Below are 20,872 nucleotides of genomic sequence, written 5' to 3' on the forward strand. Positions count from 1 at the left end.
TTCAAACACGGAAGCCGAGCTTCTCTAAAACATGCCCCGCGGTGGCATGTGTGTAGGTGTGTGTGTGTATGTATATATGTATGAGTGTATATGTATATACACACACATACATACATATATATATATATATATATGTATATATTAGGGTTGTAAGGTATAACGGTACTAATAAATTCAAAAAGGTACTATACTGCCTTTGAAAAATACCGATATCTTTTTTTCATCTGCATGCTGCCATGCGGTGGTGACGTACCGAGTGGAGGAGCATGTTAAGTGCACGTGCACACTATGAGTGCACAAGAAGAAACAGCGAATAAAGAAAAAATGGCAAATAAAGGCAATTCTTCTGGTTAATAAAGAGGGTGCGTGAAGCGCAGTGTTTGGGCTTCAAAACTATCGATCAAGATGACGCTTAAACCACAGAAGTGCCGCGCCGCAAGTGCTGCTTTGAAACATGCCTCGCCAAATGGTGGCATGATTAAAGTATTACCACCTTTGTTTCAAACTTAGCTAAACAATTTAATAACAAGGAGTCAGATCGACGGGTAATAAAGTTAACTCGCTCTTCTGTTGTGCCCATACAGATTTGTATATTCGCACACAGCTGCTTGGCTTGATGCCAAATATTGGTGGAGTCCAAACCGCTCATGCACTTAACGTAAACTAATGCAAGTAAAATGGCTGAATTTTGTAACAAATTCCTACAACTTGTCTTTCATCTTTAATAAAGTGTGTTTTATTTGCTACATGTCTTATCTGTGTAGTTTTAGTTTTGATTTTAGTATTTACTAATGATTTTATCATTCTTAAAGCATAGACCAACTAATCATTAAGCATAATGTCATTAAAGCTTACTATTATATTCTAACCTAATCCTAGATTATGGCAGGCGATATGTAATATGTAAGATGTTAAAACTTTGAGTGCAACAAAAAAGCCAAATATGTTTAATGCCGTTTATTTTAATCTTCTACAATTTTTCTTTGAGTGTTATACAAACCATTTCTTTAATGTATCGTAAGAGTTTTTGTTGAAATGAAGCTAAAAATGAAATGTTTTCTGGTGCCCTTTATTTAGAAAAGTATCAAAATACTTTTTAATACCGGTAAAATATTGTTATCGGGACAACCATTGTGTGCGTGCGTGTGTGACATCATTTTTTTTTTTGTTAAAATGTAGATTGATTCATTGCTTGCGTTTGTTGAATAATACAAAATAAAAAAAATAGACAGACGAAACATAATAACAAATAAAACACACAAAAAAATGTTACTTATTAATAGCAATCGCAACATTGAGTGAAAAAGATTTTCACCAACGTTTGCTGTCTATAAAAGCTATGACAAGTTGAGACCTCTACACTGGCAACACCTACAATGGAATGTAAACAGGAGTTCACAGCTATGACATTCCCTCATCCAATTAAAAAATAATACTAAAAAGTAAAATGTATTTACTTGATCAATGATTTTTCCAATAGTTGATCAAGGAAAGATAAATGCCTAATCTGTACTTTTTTCTGGAGCTGCATCAACATTTGACATCTTTCTTAACTAATTATCTACCCACGCGCATTCCTATGACTAAAAATGACCTTCATGGTGCATGTAAAATAAAACCAGGAGCAGTTAAAAGTATTAGATATTAAACATTAACACAGTATTTGCTGATTTAATGCCGAAACAATGGCACGTGTAAAACATTCTGCTACTGGAGCCCTCCATATACACATATTATGAATATTGTATGAAACAGCAGTTACAATATAATTTCTGATCAATGCAAAGTGATAATTGTGTTCTGACCTTCATGAGGCTTAAACCTGAGACATTCTCATTTGGAATGTTTGCTGGGCTTTCATGTTTCCCCTCAGACGATTTTGCAATAATTGCTTTGAAACCCTGCACGCCCTTATCTCAAATTGAACATGTCAGTGACTTTTCACTGCCTCATAAAATCCCATATGCGGAAAAATAGACATGCGGTCATGGTTTAATCAAGCTGTGTGTATCACATTTTAGGGAAGCTTTTCAGACATTTTTTGTGTAAATTTGTTGTAATCATTGATTGATTATTGCAAGTGTATTTAAGGCAGCTCTTCTGTATGATTCGGCTTTTAAGGGCAATGTCTAATATACAGTTCAATGCAAAAGTCATAGGCCGCCACATCAACTATTCTTATTAGAATGTAATTTAAAAAATGTCTAGACATCAGTATGACATAGTACTACCCTTTTGTCACATTCATACTGGAGTTTTTACTTGTACAGCATGTGGCTTGCAGTGAAATGTACTTCAGTATTTGGGAACTTGGATCATGGAACCCTAATTACTTTTAATTGCTAAAGCATAAAAACCACAAAGCATAGTTGTGGTCCAATACTTTTCCACAGTCTTTTAAGAAGTGTAGAAAGTACGTAAGGCTTATTTTTCTTTCTTTTCAGGCAAAAACATGCTAAGAGAAGGCTTCGTTGCAGTCGGAGGAAGTACTATGCAGGCCTGAGTGAGGAAGTGTTCAGCTGACAATCAACCTGCTCATGAAGTCCTGGAGCAGCAATCTATCCCAGACTAGGTCATGTCTTCCCGCTGAGTGCCTTTAGTCTTTGGCACTCGTGTCATGACAAGCCTGAAACGTCAACCAATGGAGTGCACCGTTGGGGGCGCTGTCCCTGCCACCGATGAGTTTTACCCTCGCCACATGCGCATGGTTAACGGTGGCGCTGTTCCGACCCGCACAGACAATGTCCACAACACTGTGAGCACAGGAGTGCCAAAGATGGGTGTGCGAGCCCGTGTGGCCGACTGGCCACCGAGGAAAGATTTTTCACAGGCATTATGGCACTCAACTACAGAGACTGAAAATATGGCTGTGCCTATAAAAAATCACATTAAATTAGGCTCAATTATAAGCCCTCAGGACTCGTCAATGCTGCGAAACATCCATAATACTCTAAAAAATCGAACACAGGCCCACGCTAACAACTACTGTGCAGACACTCGGTATTTGGTGCCAGGAGACTACAGAGGTCCACCGCGCAGAAACCCGCAACAGAAACGAAACCGTCAACGCAGCAACAGTGACATGACCATAAGTGAGATGGAAGCTGGTGGAGACAGCGGAGAGGAATGGGGTCTACCAATCACTGCCAAATGGTCGCCTCTTCATCGGGAGTATGGCAGCACATCTTCAATAGATCAACACGAAGCTGCTGGAGAGAGTTTCTTTGAAATGCTTAAGGGCTACCAGGGTGAAGTAGACCAGCGTAGCCCAGCTCCAGATCAACTGGAGAACATGTTGAATGTTCGGCCCAAGCCAGCAACACTTGACCTCTCAGAGACTGTCACAGATAGCCATTATCAAAAACCTAAGGACAGGGACAAGCTACCAAAGAGACGTACAAAATCGGAGACAGGGGGTGAGTCTATATTTCGGAAGCTTCGTAACGTGCGGGCTGAATCAGACTCACCCAGAGCTGGATCGGATGCAGAGGACAGTAGAATGGACGAGATGGCGCCGCTTAAGCCATGGTTCTGTCAGGAAGGTTTTGCCCACTATGACGTCCAGAGCGTGTTGTTCGACTTCAATGAAGTCATCCAGTTACGGCAGACAGCAGGCAAAAGAAAGAACACCACCACGGGGGCCTCTGCTGCTGCCGTCGCATCGGCAACATCCACACTCTCATCTACCCACAGCCTGCCATACAGCTTCCCCAGTGGAAGCCAAGACAATCTCAACTACAGAGAAAGCCCTGGTCTGGACTCTGGGGATGAGCAGAGCAACGAAATGCTTCTCGGTTGCCCCTGCTTCCGGAATGAGATAGGTGCAGACGGCAACGGGAGGCACAGATTGGGAGCAAATGGGGCGAGCTATTACGGTCTAGTGGGTGGTGTAGTGAATAGTAGTAGTTCAGGGAACTTGAGTGGGGAGGGGAACATGTATGAAACATCTCCAAACACGCACTGCACCAATGCCGGAGTGGCTGTGTTAGAGGGTCCAAAGGAGGGGCCTAGCACACTCAGCGAAAAGGCTAAGCAGTACATCGTGGAGCATGTAGACCTAGGTGCTTACTACTATCGGAAGTTCTTCTACTTAAGGGGTAAGCTTTTATTGCTCTCACACTAGTATATGTTTTGCAAGTGTTCATGTTATATAACCTTACTTCTTCTGCCTCAGAACACTGGAACTACTTTGGGTTGGATGAGGTTTTAGGCCCAGTGGCAGTGAGCTTACGCAGGGAGAAGCTGGAGGAGGACAAGGAGCACGGCCAACAGTATAACTACCGCATCCTGTTCAGAACAAGCGAGGTCAGCCTGAGAATTCTTTTGCACATAGCGACCACACAATCAGATTACTTCTTAGTTAATTTTGTCATTTGCTTGACCCTTTATGCTGCATTTCCACTTCAGTGTACCAATGTACCGTGGTTGGCGCTGATCATCTTGGTTTGCAGTGTTTTGTTTACACCTCATAATACCACCTGGGGAAGATTTAAACTCCTCATTGTTGGAATAAGAGACTCAAAACCAGTGTTTTCTGTATTTACTTCTGTGTTGTTCGCCCAATCTAGAGGACACTGAGGGCAGCAGGAAAATTGGATGTTGCAGCAAAATATTGACAGGGGAGCATTGTGCAGTGTGTTTATTCTTGTTATTTTTGTCCTCAAATCCTCAAATAATACAAAGATAAATGATAAATGATAAATGGGTTGTACTTGTATAGCGCTTTTCTACCTTCAAGGTACTCAAAGCGCTTTGACACTACTTCCACATTTACCCATTCACACACACATTCACACACTGATGGAGGGAGCTGCCATGCAAGGCGCTAACCAGCACCCATCAGGAGCAAGGGTGAAGTGTCTTGCTCAGGACACAACGGACATGACGAGGTTGGTACTAGGTGGGGATTGAACCAGGGACCCTCGGGTCGCGCACGGCCATTCTTCCACTGCGCCACGCCGTCCCAAGATGCAATGACACAAATGACCAACAAAAGACTAACCAACCAGCATTAGTTTACATTACCAATACAGTATCAGCTGGACACACCTAAAGGGGACCTTTATGCAAAATCAACTTTTCTTACCGATTGGTACTTGTTTTTTTGAATTTGGGATCTGCATAAGTCCCAAAAATTTGAAATCAAACCATAGAGGCCTGGCGGATATATTTATAAAACAAACTTGCCTTCCCCCCTAAATCCTCTAAAAGAGCCGTTTGGAATTTGTCCAATGCTGTAATCAATAACTTCCTTCTTTTTCTCCACCCTCTTGTTCTGGGGCAGACTGGCTCATACATGCACATGCATCCTCCACTTTTGCCATTTCAGGTACAAAGTAGCGTATAGATTGAACTATAGCTGGGCGGTATACCGGTATTATAGTTAATACCGGTATATTTTAGAAAACTGTATATATTTGAGACCATACCGGTATCTTTGGATGTGCGTTTGTTACGACTGTTTGCTTTTCTCTCCGCGTATAAACACAGGGCATTCTCTTTGGCTCAACACCGCCTCTTGCGTGTTTATGCAGCGCAAGAATCTTTAAAAAAATATATATATGGCGGCGCTGTGCCGACTTTTCGTCTCCCGAGTGATGTGATGCTTTGCTCACCAACTGCATTAGGTTATTAGGTTATTAGGTTATTAGGTTACTCCAGCTTTATTTACACATACACCAATTTTGATTGAGAACCTATATCTCTCCTTGTGGCGACTTTATCACTAATCTCATCAGTTTATGTTGTTAACTTCTGTTAGCGACTTTGCACAGAAGCTAGCAATAGCTCGGTGTGTCAAATGTTTAGCTACACATAAGCATGAGGCTATAAACCTAACGTAATGAACAAAATTAACGAAAACTGTTTTGACAGTTTTAACGACTAACTAATTACTTTGTAAGAATAGACAACACATCACGTTACTAATTACAACAAAAATAATCTGAATACTCTCAACGCTAGTTATCTAGTCGTAAAACACTAAGGCAATCTTAAGCACTTTTGCATGTTTTTTCAAGATAATGGTGTATACCGTATAATGTCATTTGGACTAAAAATACAGCGGTATTAGTTTTGGTCCATATCGCCCAGCCCGAGTTCGAACTTAAATCTGTCAGTAGACTCGATATGGAAGCGCTGGAAACTAAAACATGGCTGCTGTGGAGAAGATGCAGTCGAAGTGGAGGCACGTAAATAAGACCGCCTAGAAAAAGGCGCATCTTAATCAGAAAGCGGCTTTGAAGTGGTCGGTAAAACAATCTTTGCAAAATTTTGACCACAGAACCATCATTACATGGTAAGTAGACCACCAGAAAGTGTTTTAATTGTAAAAAATTAAAAAAAAAAATCATACTATTACCTCTTTTAAGGGGAACTGCACTTTTTTGGAATTTTGCCTATCATTTATCCTTGTGTGAGACAAGTACATATATGGTATTTTTTTAATGCATTCTAACTCGAAAATAAAAGGTAGTAAAATTCAGCTACCAATGGAGGTAATGGTGTCTAATGTAATGTGGACCCAAATACACGCTGAGCACTGTTTTTTAAGACACAAGTACACGTAGAAGATCCACATGGTCATAAAATATATGCTTTCAGCGCACAGGCCTGGTGGACGTTTGGTTTGAGTACGGGTGGACCAGTGCACTGCTGACCGCCCAAGTATGTTTGGGCCTTTAGAACTGTAGCTGACCCTGCTGTTGACAATGGAAAACCATCCCGTATTTTCCGGACTGTAAGGCACACTTAAATTTTTTTTTTTTCCTCAAAACTCGACAGTGCGCCTTATAACCGGTGCACCTAATGTACGGAATAATTCTGGTTTTGCTTACCGACATCAAAGCAATTTTATTTGATACATGGTGTAATGATAAGTGTGACCAGTAGATGGCAGTCAAACATAAGAGATACGTGTAAACTGCACTATGATTACAATATGACTCAAGTAAACAACACCAACTTTTTATATGTTCCATTGAAAATATAGAACATTACACACAGCGCTCAAAAATCTATCAAAATGTTTTAGTACTACTTTGGTTAGCTATGACGCTGCACCGCTTGATGGATTGTCGGCGCATTAAACATACGAGTATTGTTATGGTGTGTGTAGGGTTGCAAAATTCCGGAAATATTCAAAGTTGGAAACTTTCCATGGGAATTAACGGGAATATATGGGAATTAACGGGAATTGATGGGAAATTATTGGGAATAAACATTGAATGCAATATGCTAGATCTTGCAGCATGATTATTAGCTAAAACAACCTGATGTAATGCAAATTCAGTAGAATTTCAACCCTGTACGGTGCATTCCTCCATCACATGTGCAGTGCATTCTTCCATCACATGCACAGATAATTCCCAGCATGCTACACACTTCAGCAGGGCTATTGAGGCCACACTAGTATTTGAGCCCAATGACTTCATCCAGTCAGGTAAGTTTTGATTATATAACTGGGGTAAATATATTTGGTCTATGGTATTTAAGTTTAAAAGAGGTGTAATTGCTTGTTACTGTATGGCTGTAGGCTACTCCAGCAGACTTCCACTCAAGCTACATAGCTGTTCTTGTACTTGTTAAATGGTTTTGGGGCCAATATATCTAGCTAGCTAGGTTTATGTACCACTACAGTCTCATAATGAACCGAAAACATTTCTCCGTTAGCCGTGATGCTAATTTTCTCTATGTTAAATCCCATTCATTTATGCTAACAACGTTAGCGATCCGATTTTACCTTTTTTGTGATCTGTAAAGTTCAACTAGCAAATACTAAATCAAAAGGTGTAGTTTCCTCTGCCTTCTGTTCTGCTAGCCATTCTGTTGTCATACAAGAATGTAGGTTATAGTTTGATTTAGCATGCTGATTGAGTGTTCATTTATTCATCTAGCCTATTTCTATTAATTTGTCCATCAATAAAATATTTTTAAAGACCACTCCAATTGTTTAGCTGACTATTTATATCTGTGTGGCATTGCATTATAATGTGTTTTACAAGAATAAATAAATACAAACAGAATAATGCCACGTACACCATCTGATGTGGGGAGACATTTCACCCCAACCAATGTAGGCGGAAAAGCTGTGTACATTTGCAAATACTGTGCAAAGAGCTACGTCAAAAATGCCACAAAGATTCAGCAGCATATAGACAAGTGCCCAATAATATATAATTATTGTAATTCCCCATTAATTCCCATATATTCCCATTAATTCCCATGGACGGTGTCCAACTTTGAATAATCAAAAAATGGTCAATATTTCCAAACTTCCCGAGCTTAACTTCCTGTGGTAAATTTTCGGAAAGTTTCCGGAAATTTACCGGAAACTTTCCACCCCTTTGCAACCCTAGGTGTGTGTATAAGGTAAGACATATTATCTGCCGTTTTGTTTCGCAATATTATGCAAAAGCAACTTTTCTTACCTTCTGTTACCTGCTGATATGTATTTGGGATCTGCATGAATCTTGAAAATTTGGGGGCATCCGCCTTTGTAGTTTGTCATGTCGATAAGTTTCTTCTTTTTCTCTACCTTCTTGTTGTGGGACATTCATCCTCCGCTGTTGCCATTTCTAATATAAAGTAGTGTAAAGTTCTAACTTATATCTGTCAGTAAACTCGCCATGAAAGCGCTAAAACATACCGGTGGAGTGAGTTGACATTATTCACCCAAGGAACTTTAGTTATTAGAGTTCCGGTCGGACGTTTTTTCACGGGACACATTTCCGGCATTGTTGTTGTTTAAGAGATACTGCTCCGTTATTGATTTAAGTAAAGTCTGAATGTCATTAAAACCATTAGCTCCATCTTTTGACACTTCTTCCACTCCCGTCCTTGCACACTACACCGCTACAACAAAGATGACGGGAAGAAGACGCTGCCGAAGGTGAGCCTCGTAATAAGACTGCCCACAAAATGGCGCATCCGAATGCGACTGTCAGAAAGCGGCTTGAAGATGATCTGTAAAACATAATCTATGCAACATTTTGACCAAAGAACCACCATTACATTACAAGGAAGTGTTTTCAATTTAGAAAAAAAAAAAAAAGACTCCTTTAATGCGCCCTATAATCCGGTGTGCCTATATATGAAAACATATCGAAAATAGACCATTCATCAGGAGTGCGCCTTATACTCCGGTGCGCCCTATGGTCCGGAAAATACGGTAATTAGTAAGCAGAACCATGGCAAGTCAATTAGCGCCCAGAAATGTGTTACAGTTCTCTCTATATCTTAATCAAAGAAATACATTCTTAGCAATTATATCCTTTCAACATTTGGGAACAACACTGGTAGTGTAATAATACATGCTGCTGTCATTTGTGCGGTCAGTGCAGGTTCAATATCCAGCCAGTGTCCCAAGACCCAGCTATTGGAGGTTTGTGCCAGCAAGAACATCCAATGTAAAAAGTAAACCAGCAAGTGACACATTGTGGTCACCCTTGGTGGAAAGAATTGAAAGACAACTACTCATATTTTGCATTTGGGAACAGCTTAAAGAACACCCTTTCTGTTCCAACATGTACACAATACAATATTTCTAAATTACAGGATACATGACATACATTCTCAGATAGATCTTAAAGTTTTCTTCAGCCTGAGGCTTGTTTGTTGGGGGCAGGTGCAAACACACACACTTGTAGAGTGGAGAGCCCACTCTACAACCTGCCTCCCAAAGATTGCAAACACAGGTCCATTGTGTACAAGGGAGTCTCAAGCCTGGAAGAGCCCAAGTATTCCAGCTGTATAGCAAAGTGATAGTAACGTGATTGAGTTCATTCCCAAAGCCCAGCACAATGTGGACTCTATGTACTCCCAATATTTGGACAAACCCACCCGCCTCTTCCTTATTTCAATTTATGTCTTGAAATCATGATTGTCTGTTGTTATAGGTCAATGTTCTGTTTTGGAAGGCGTTTTTCTATCACTTCTTATCTTCTAAGAGAAAAGAAACACTCAAGATTCCTGTGGTGCCTTCAATCTGTTCTCACAGCCAAGCAAACTTTAATCTCCTGGTCCTCGCTGTCTTTGTCCATTCAGCTAACAACACTCCGAGGTTCAATCCTGGAGGATGCGGTGCTCTCCACCTCCAAGCATGGCACCGCACGAGGCCTGCCTATTAAAGAGGTACTGGAGTACATTCTCCCAGAGCTGGATTTGTCCTGCCTCAGACTGGCCCTCAATACCCCCAAAGTAACGGAGCAGCTTATGAAACTGGACGAACAAGGGGTACGAGTGACAACACCACGGAAGTCGCGAGATTAAAAGTCTTAAACTAAAATACATTTGCTATGTAGCTGAGTTTCCAGGTGAAGGTGGGGGTGATGTACTGCCGAGCTGGCCAGAGCACCGAGGAAGAGATGTACAACAATGAGACGGCGGGCCCCGCGCTGGAGGAGTTTCTCCAGCTGCTGGGGGACAAAGTTCGCCTCAAGGGCTTTACCAAGTACAGAGCCCAGCTGGACACCAAAAGTAAACACCCTTTAAGGCCAATCCCTACTGTACACATACAATCATACATATTACAGTGTTGTTCAGATATCGTATATCCTATCTTAGTGTAATAATTGATTGGTAGTTTATTTAAATTACTGCAATGAGACCATTAATCTGAATGTTCTATATTTCATTATTATATATTTCGCGGTCAAATGTTATATTTAATTCTCCAAACTGGCTGAAGTTGGCATCTTTAGATTATATTTTGATGGCATTTTCCTTATAGTTTAAGTACAATTCATAACAGTTAATGTTTTCACTTCATTTCCACATTACAAAATGTTTCACACTTTTTGATTTATGTAAAACAATTGTTTTGCTTTTTTAAAATCAAACTTGAATTTAATTTGTTGCATGTTTGGTCCCAAAACAAATTCATGGGAAATAAATCATGCAATAATTGATTGTTGTAGTGCAAAATAAAAATGTTAACATTATTTAAACATGCATTTGCAAACTTTACTACAAACATTTTGACCGGGTCTTGAACTCAATAAATTTTGCTTTACTAATTAACGTTTTACATGCATTTCCTCACGCAAAACGGTCCTCCCTGCAGATCGCAGGACCCTACGCATAGCATGTGTTCTGAGTTTAGGGCAGGGCGGTGCTTAAAACGGTTTGAGAGTATGTACAGTTAAGATGATTCATACCATGGCCAACGTTTATATTTATTTTAAGAATGTTGTCGTATAGGTAACTCTTGGATATTAACAAAACCAACGTATTGCTTACTAAAGAAAACTTAGAATTTTAAAAAGTATGTAAAAGAACATTGGACATTTAAGCATAATCTTGAGCAGGGGTGCCCAAGTCTTTTGCCTTCAAGGGCTAAAGTGAAAAGGTGCCAATAGGGCAGGCCAACCACAGCGATTTTAAGCATACAGTAGCACCGTGAGTGAAGAATTCAGCACCATTCCGCCATTTATAATATACTGGAGATTATCACATTCCATAGTGGGGAAGTTAGTTTTGCAAACATGCCAGAAATGACTGTGTAAGATGGAAGAGGTCAGTATGAATAGGTTTTTAATTTGGGAAGCTACCCAACAAAACAACTCAGTGGTACAAATTTTGGCACCCTTAATCTTGAGCACAGGTCTCAAACTCAAGGCCCCGGGGCCAGATCTTGCCCGCGACATCATTTTAAATGGCCTGTGACCGTCTGGAAATAACATACATCAAAAAAGTACCTAATTGTTTTTTCTATTTTGACAGAAAAGTATATATCTACTGCTTGAAATTGCATACATTTTAAACTTTAATATTATCCATTATTGCAACAAATATTATATTATCATACTTTCCAAACATTTTTTTTGTTACAATAAATTAGATATTTGAATATCTGCTTGTTTTTTTTATTTCAAAGCAAGTTATCCATATAAATGGTAAAAATTAATACAGATTTTTTTATTTTCCGGTGTTTTTTATTGTATAATACTGTAAATGAAAAAAAAAAACTATCGCTGTGGCGACTGAGCTCCTAGTTATTTTACTGTAAAATCTACGGTTGTGGTTTTCACGCTGTATTACCACTGTAAAATGGGAAAATGGTAACCCTTTTTTTTTTACAGTAAAAACTGGAAGCTCAGTTGCCAGAGTAAAAAAATACATAGTACTGTTTTTTCCATTTACTGTAATATGTTACAAACAACACTATATTTGACAGTACAATTCTGGTGACTGAGTTTTTGACTTTTTACTGTGAAATCTCCAGATTTTTTTTTACAATGTATGTAAAAATATTTATATATATAATAATCAAATTCCTAGGCAAATATTTATATATTATTCGCTGTTACAAGCAGCCGTCTGAGAGCAGCCATATCTGCGATGTAGACCTCAATGAAAACGAGTTCAACACCACTGATCTAGAGCCTTCAATCAACTATAAAGGTGGAACCATTTTATGTCAAAAACCCGTTAATGTCGACATATCATCAAGTCCTGGCTCACCGTCAGCTTGTGTCAACATGTCCTGGATTATTGATAATAAAAAAGAAAGAAGGGTTGGAGGGCTAACTGAAACGACCCACCACTTACCTACAAAGCTTTGACATTGGGTGAACGGTAATTTTTTTTTTCTCAGTAGATTTCTGAGCCGCTCGTTCATCCCCCTTTCCACAACTGACAAAATACATTTCGCACATATGGAAGAAAACAATCTCAAAAAAAACCAGTATATATTCAAACATTCTTTTTCACCCATTCTCTTTATATCAGTGGAAAAAGTACAGTAAATGTTTATGGTTTTAATTTATTTTGAACATGCATACAGTTACGATATTGTACATCACATATTTCCAATTTCTTATTACAACAGGTCTGAAAGGGAAGGAATAAAAGGCAATTTTTGTGTTTAAAAAAAGTAGAAATGTCAGTAACAGTGTGTTTAATTAATATTTAGTTTTTTTCAAATGTATCTAAGGTAAATGTTTGTCTTTTGCCATTTCATTGTCATTACCAGCTAAAAGCAACCCAATAAGATAGACATATTTTTAGGCTCTTCGAGTTACTCATACGATTAATCACAAAACATTGCATTAATCATGCATTAATGCATATTAATCGCATACTTTCTCTTGATTCCCTACATTATCCGCGGATGGTTTCCTGAAAAGAAAAGCAAGTTGTCATTTTAACTATAAACATTCATTTGTGTCAAAATATTTGAAAAAAAAAAGTTTTATTAAATTATGCATGCAAATAATTTACTGCGATTAATTGTGATTAATCAAACTTCAAAAGTGGCATTACTCTGTTTAAACAATGTAATTATTTGATTGCATTAGATTTACTATGAATGATTTAGGGCTGAGTTGCTCAATTGCTTGCTGAAATACATTGTGGTTATCGACAACCATGCTTTTCGGGTTATTTCAAAATACTTTACTATTTATATGTATGTTTAACACGCAAGCAATTTGACTTCGTACACTGTGCTCTCTGTGTTCAATGTAAACAATAAATATGAACTATTAACAAAAAAATATGAAAAAATACCTAAATAACTAATATGTGCAAGGCTAATATAGTGCATCCAGAAAGTATTCACAGCGGTTCACTTTTTTCATGGTTATGTTCCAACTTTGTTCCAAAATGGGAAAAACAAATCAGTAATCTCCTCCAAAATTGTACGGACGATATCCCAAAATGACAATGTAAAAAGTTTATTTTTTTTTTTTTTTTATTTAACAAAATGTTTTCAAACTAAAAAATCACATGTACATAAGTATTCGCAGCCTTTGCTCAATTCTTTGTTGATGCACTTTTGGCAGCAATTACAGCCTCAAGCCTTTTTGAATACGATACCACAAGCTTGGCACACCTATCTTTGGGCCGTTTTGTCCATTACTCTCTACCCATTCCTGATGACATGAACATGAGTTAGTACAATCACAGTAACAGATTAGTTCCAGAGTTATTTCACAGCGTTCATCAGATTGATAGCCTGGGTAAAGACGAGTTGTTATGGCGTACAGTGATTTGTAACGCCTGAAGGATGGAAAGAGTTTGAACAATTTATGAGTTTTACTTATCTTATCTTAGCCCTCTGTAACAAAATGCATATATTTGGCACACATCTTTTTATCATTATACTGTACATGTGTATTCCGCTTATGTGTTGTGTATGTTTACAGTTTAAATAATCTACAGTATATGCACTAAGCCCCTCCTTATCTATCGGGGGATATATGAGCAACATAATGGTAGAATGGCTGATCCATACTTTACTATTGTCTTCATGCTTAGGCTGAGGTGAAATTGCATCCCGTCTGACACAGGAAAACACTAAAACATGAAGAATGGAGTGTTGGGTTGCAGTAATGCTACAATGAGTCTCAACTGCTTTCTTGTGCTCATCCCTGCAGCGGACTCTACAGGAACACACTCGCTGTACACGTCCTACAAGGATTACGAACTCATGTTCCACGTGTCCACTCTACTGCCTTACACACCCAATAATAAGCAACAGGTACATTGGCGGAATCTACATGTTGTGTTCATCATTTATGATGACCTATGTCTGCTATTTTTAGTTGTAAACCATCTCAGTGTACATTTTTAACCAATATTTGCGTGTCTTTGATTGACCAGTTGCTGAGAAAGCGCCACATTGGGAACGACATCGTGACCATTGTGTTCCAGGAGCCCGGTGCATACCCTTTCACCCCGAAAGCCATTCGCTCTCACTTTCAGCATGTTTTCATTGTTGTTAGGGTGCACAACCCTTGCTCAGACAACACATGCTACAGGTAAATTATTTTCATTTACTCATAATTCAGAGCAAAATCAGTGAAGTCAGTCTGTGTGAATATTTAGGCATACACTATACACTATGACAGTGATTCTCAAACTGGTACTTGTACCACTAGGGCTTCATCTAGTGGTTCGCCAAATAATCACTTTGTTAAAGTACAGTGTTTTTATTCCTACATTCCAACACAGAGTTACTGTTGGAACTGTGTGTAATATTACACTGGCCAAAAATATTAAATATACTTGTTAAATAAAAACTTTAGCCTTGTTTTAATGAATACTTAGTCCTTCTACGCTACTGTATTTTAATGTTGGTCATTATTATGGTACTTGGAGAGCCAAGTTTTTTTAGATGATACTTGGTGGCAAAAGTTTGAGAACCACTACACTAGGGAACAAATACTATGTATCCGTTTTCTTTTAGTGTACAGTATTTTTTCAAAAGTGATAAATGATGATAATATTAATGGTAATGGTATTTTAAATATTCAAAAAAACAGCTACATCCATCGTGTCTAAAAGGAGTAGGAAGAAGCACAGGTTATTTAATCCTACCCCTTCTCCATAGCTCAGCAATTTCAAAGAAAACATGTGCCAGGTTGACTCATTTGTAATAGTTAAAAAAATGTGTGATAGTAATATTCATTAGCAATAAAAACATTGTTGGAAATATTGTAAACTTGTAATAAAAAGAAAGAAAGAAAGAAACAAGAGTTGACAAACGTAAAAACAAAAATAATAATGAATATCCGAGTAAAACTGACACACATTGCATAATGAATGTATGAAAGCAGAGTATGTCAGAGATAAACTAAAACTGATTTAAACATTGTATGACAAACCGATAAATATCTTAATGATGATAGATGATACCTTATTTGCTAATGATTTGAGGATCTTGATAGCAGACACTGCCTAGGCATTATTTCTCCTGGGATTGTGACCTTTTCAGATATTGTGAATCTCATTATAATCCTCCGTGTACTGTCACTGCGGCGTATTTAAATGGCAGGGCCTTTTTTTGCACATTTACTGCGTACTGCTTTGGTCTGCTCAAACATGATAAATATTACACAAACAACATACAGTAATAACTGCAAAATAATTAATTTACAGGTAAGTTTTCTTGAGGGGTATGGTAATGCCACATGTTTGCTTTACATGGGATTAAAGTGTGCTTTTATTAAAGTTGTAATGCTTTGTTTTATTTATTAAAATCATAGATTGACAATATAATGTGTCATAAGTGGTTACTCCAATGCATCGTCATATCGCTGTATTGCTTTATTGTTGATAGTGATGAGGCGGTGTGGCTCAGATGGTAAAGTGGCTGTCCATAAACTTCCTGGTATGAATTCAGCTTCCACTGTTGTGTCCTTGGGCAAGACACTTTACCCACCTTGTCTCCTGTGCAGCCCACGCTGGTGTATATTTGTGAATTAATGTTTGGTGGTGGTTAAAGAGGCCGTTGGCGCAAATTGGCAAATAGTAAATGGTCTGTATTTATAGAGCTCTTTACTTTACCTGAAAAGATACCCAAAGGGCTTTTGCATCACATTCACCCATTCACAGACACTTGTTCACACACTGATGGCGGAAGCTGCCATGCAAGGTGCTAACCATGACACATCAGGAGAAAGGTGGGTAAAGTGTCTTGCCCAAGGACACAACGGTCGTGACTAGATTGACGAACCTTGAACCCTCAAGTTCCTAGCACAGCAACTAGGCCACACCGCCCCTACTTGGCAGTCATGTTTCCGTTATTATACCCCAGGGCAGCTGTGGCTACAAATGTATCTTACCACCATCAATACGTGACTCGAGAGCCAATAAATTATAGGTACTGAGTCAGTACGTTTTCATTCACTAAATTAGTCTGATTTCTTAAATATTTTGTTTCTTCTATTTTCACAACTACATGTGAAGTCCCTGTTTCCATGCTGTCTCTAATGCAACTGTTGGCTATACGCATTGCACCTCTCGTAAACTAAAGGGCGATTGTGGTCATTTCAGTTTGTTAAAGGCCTACTGAAATGCGATTTTCTTATTTAAACGGGGATAGCAGGTCCATTCTATGTGTCATACTTGATCATTTCGCGATATTGCCATATTTTTGCTGAAAGGATTTAGTAGAGAACATCGATGATAAAGTTCGCAACTTTTGGTCGCTGATAAAAAAGCCTTGCCTGTACCGGAAGTAGCAGACGAGTAGGGTGACGTCACAGGTTGTGGAACTCCTCACATCTGCACATTGTTTACAATCATGGCCACCAGCAGCGAGAGCGATTCGGACCGAGAAAGCGACAATTTCCCCATTAATTTGAGCGAGGATGAAAGATTTGTGAATGAGGAAAGTGAGAGTGAAGGACTAGAGGGCAGTGGGAGCGATTCAGATAGGGAAGATGCTGTGAGAGGCGGGTGGGACCTGATATTCAGCTGGGAATGACTAAAACAGTAAATAAACACAAGACATATATATACTCTATTAGCCACAACACAACCAGGCTTATATTTAATATGCCACAAATTAATCCCGCATAACAAACACCTCCCCCCTCCCGTCCATATAACCCGCCAATACAACTCAAACACCTGCACAACACACTCAATCCCACAGCCCAAAGTACCGTTCACCTCCCCAAAGTTCATACAGCACATATATTTCCCCAAAGTCCCCAAAGTTACGTACGTGACATACACATAGCGGCACGCACGTACGGGCAAGCGATCAAATGTTTGGAAGCCGCAGCTGCATGCGTACTCACGGTACCGCGTCTGCGCATCCAACTCAAAGTCCTCCTGGTAAGAGTCTCTGTTGTCCCAGTTCTCCACTGGCCAATGGTAAAGCTTGACTGTCATCTTCCGGGAATATAAACAATGAAACACCGGCTGTGTTTGTGTTGCTGCAGCCGCCCGCAATACACCGCTTCCCACCTACAGCTTTCTTCTTTGCTATCTCCATTGTTCATTGAACAAATTGCAAAACATTCACCAACACAGATGTCCAGAATACTGTGGAATTTTGCGATGAAAACAGACGACTTAATAGCTGGCCACCATGCTGTCCCAAAATGTCCTCTACAATCCGTGACGTCACGCGCTGACATCATCATACCGAGACGTTTTCAGCAGGATATTTCGCGCGAAATTTAAAATTGCACTTTAGTAAGCTAACCCGGCCGTATTGGCATGTGTTGCAATGTTAAGATTTCATCATTGATATATAAACTATCAGACTGCGTGGTCGGTAGTAGTGGGTTTCAGTAGGCCTTTAAGTTATGTGGTAAATAGAGTAGAAGAAGTAAATGCTATATGTTAATTATCGCTAGTAGCTATCTAGCTCCAGATCTAACAGATATTTACAACTGTCCACTGCTATTTCGTGTTGTTGGTAATGAATGAGATCAATGCTGTCTTACCTGTTTAGTATTGTTGTCTGCTGACTAACGGAACATACGTGTTTAATGTTTACTCTGTATTAATTCCATTGTGTACAGTAGGAAAGAGATTCATGTGGCTCCATTCCTTGGTAGATGTTGCTTGATAAGGTCGGAGGGGGTTATTTTGGTAATGCAGTCTGCTGAAAATTAGGAAAAAGGCGATTTTACACACCAACTGACGCTGTGGTCAAAGTTGGAATAGCCAAAAAAACACATTTTAAGACGTTCAACTCTTTACTGCTGTCTGGTTGCTAAAGTGGATAGTGCACCCCTCCCCAATTTGTCATGTTTCATGTGTCTTGTAAACCGTGACGAATGGAGCCATATGAATCCCGTTCCTACTAAATACAAAAAGGAGCCAAAATAATGTCAAAACACAGCTGTTTATAGGTTTCTCTTCAAATGCAGAGATGCACTGGCATCATGTCACATATTTAAAGGTCTTCTTTGAAAATATCATGACATTAATGAAATGGGTGGGTTTTTATTTTATCATATGCTTTAAAAATATTGACTTATTTCAGCTTTTTGGTCGTCCACGGAGAGAACAGCCAGAGAGAACTGGTTTCCAATTCCACAATCTAAATGTGTTAATCCAATTTTTAAAAAGCCAAAGCGATTAAAAACTAGTGAATAATTAAATGAGATTTGTAATTGATTAATTTAATAAATCTTCTCTTTAACCTCACGTAAAAAATTAAAATACTTCAACTTGAGGTATTTTAATTAAAATTCTTAACAGTATAGTAAACATTAATATATAACCAAAAACATAGCTTTATAAAGTTGTTTTATTGGTTTTACCAGACAAATGCAGTCTAAGCCATTTACCAAAATATGATCCATATAAAGTGCTGAGTTAACGCATCAAAAAACAGTAACAACTCTTTTCTAAGCAATAAGTAATAAATGTTGAACTGAATTTAATATAATATACCCATCAATCACAGTGCTAGCATAATTTACCAGTAGTGGCTTAAGACAACAGATTTAACAAATACATTGTACCATTAGATGTTAAACTTTGTCAAACATTTCCCACAGAGGACATATTGGCTTTAAATTGACGACCTTGGCTGTCAATCACAGCTGTCTTGTTCATGTACGTCAATGTGAAAAGTTATATCATGTTTTCAACCTTAGTTGACGACAGTACACGAAGTCAGTGCATACGTCAGTGTAAAGATGAGAAAGGATACTACAATTGGTGTGTTCGCTGGCAAATGTCACTCCAAAATACACCCTGACTGGATTTTAGATAAAACTGTAACCAAGTTTTCAGCATATAAATGTAGTGCATTCAAGTGAAACATGTTTTAAAATGTTCCTGGACGACATTCTGACAACAAAATTGCATTTGTGTCCAAATACAGAGGTACCTAGGGCTGGGCGATTATATGATCCTGATCGAGAAGCGCAATTTGAGTTTGATTTGAGTATGATCGCGGTGACCAGAAAATCCTCAGCGCTGAACTCTGTAGAACTTGCACCTGGCTCGCTGACAACAAGCTATCCATGCACTTGGGTAAAACGGAATCCATCCTGTTTGGGTCTCACATCAACCTTAAGAAAGTCAATGACTTCACTATAAAAGTGGGTGACATTGTTATCACCAGGAAAGATGAGGTCACCTACCTAGGTTCCATTCTAGAGGCTAATCTTTCCTGTGAAAAAATGGCAATCAAGGTAATCAAAATGGTCAACCAACGAACGAGATTTCGCTATAGAATCTCCTCTCTGGTCAACAAAAGCACCATGAGGATTCTAGCGGGAACTCTCGTTCAACCCTTTTTCGATTACGCATGCACCTCCTGGTACCCTAGCACCTCCAAAACCCTCAAATCTAGACTCCAAACATCCCAGAACAACTAGTCAGATTACTTCTATACCTCCACCCCAGATCCCACCTCACTCCTACCCACTTTTTCAAAGTGGGCTGGCTCAGGGTGGAGGACAGAGTAAAACAACTTGCACTGAGCCTAGTCTATAAAATCCGCTACACCTCCCTGATACCGAAGTACATGTCAAACTACTTCCTTAACGTAAATGACCGCCATAACCACAACAACAGGGGGAGCTCCACTAACCACGTTAAACCCAGATTCCGATCTAACAAAGGTCTTAACTCATTCTCTTTCTATGCCACATCAATGTGGAATGCGCTCCCAACAGGTATAAAAGAAAGGGCATCTCTGTCCTCCTTCAAAACCGCAATAAAAGTACACCTCCAGGCAACTTCAACCCTAAACTAACACCCTCCCCGGATTGTTAATAATCAAATGTAAATAATCAAATGTAGATACTTTTTCTTATGCTTTCTGATCTCTCTTTCTCTCTCTCTCTCTCTCTCTCTCTCTCTCTCTCTCTCTCTCTCTCTCTCTCTCTCTCTCTGTCTATGTCCACTACTTGCTGTACATATCCTACCAAGTCAGACCTACACTGTTTCAATGTCCATTTTTCTGTTCTCAATTGTTGATGACTGAAGTGTTGATATCAACCAAACCTAACCCCCCCCTCCACATCCCACACCCCGGATTGTAAATAATGTAAATAATTCAATGTATATACCCTGATGATTATCTTGTGTGATGACTATATTATGATGATAGTATATATCTGATAGTATATATCTGTATCATGAATCAATTTAAGTGGAACCCGACTTA

General features: G+C 38.9%; 1 protein-coding gene across 3 annotated transcripts in view; it reads left to right on the plus strand.

Annotated features, from left to right (window-relative positions):
• LOC133611805 (signal-induced proliferation-associated 1-like protein 1) overlaps nt 1-20,872 on the plus strand; it is a 165,689-nt gene that overhangs the window by 97,315 nt on the left and 47,502 nt on the right. For all 3 annotated transcript variants that reach the window (XM_061968943.2, XM_061968942.2, XM_061968944.2), the window contains exons 2-7: nt 2,445-4,097; nt 4,175-4,305; nt 10,045-10,233; nt 10,302-10,476; nt 14,379-14,482; nt 14,605-14,762. In XM_061968943.2, the coding sequence (XP_061824927.2) occupies nt 2,618-4,097; nt 4,175-4,305; nt 10,045-10,233; nt 10,302-10,476; nt 14,379-14,482; nt 14,605-14,762 (2,237 nt within the window). In that variant the 5' untranslated portion in view covers nt 2,445-2,617. The remainder of the gene's footprint in view (nt 1-2,444; nt 4,098-4,174; nt 4,306-10,044; nt 10,234-10,301; nt 10,477-14,378; nt 14,483-14,604; nt 14,763-20,872) is intronic.

This window comes from Nerophis lumbriciformis, linkage group LG08 (genome assembly GCF_033978685.3).
Source record: "Nerophis lumbriciformis linkage group LG08, RoL_Nlum_v2.1, whole genome shotgun sequence".
NCBI lineage: Eukaryota > Metazoa > Chordata > Actinopteri > Syngnathiformes > Syngnathidae > Nerophis > Nerophis lumbriciformis.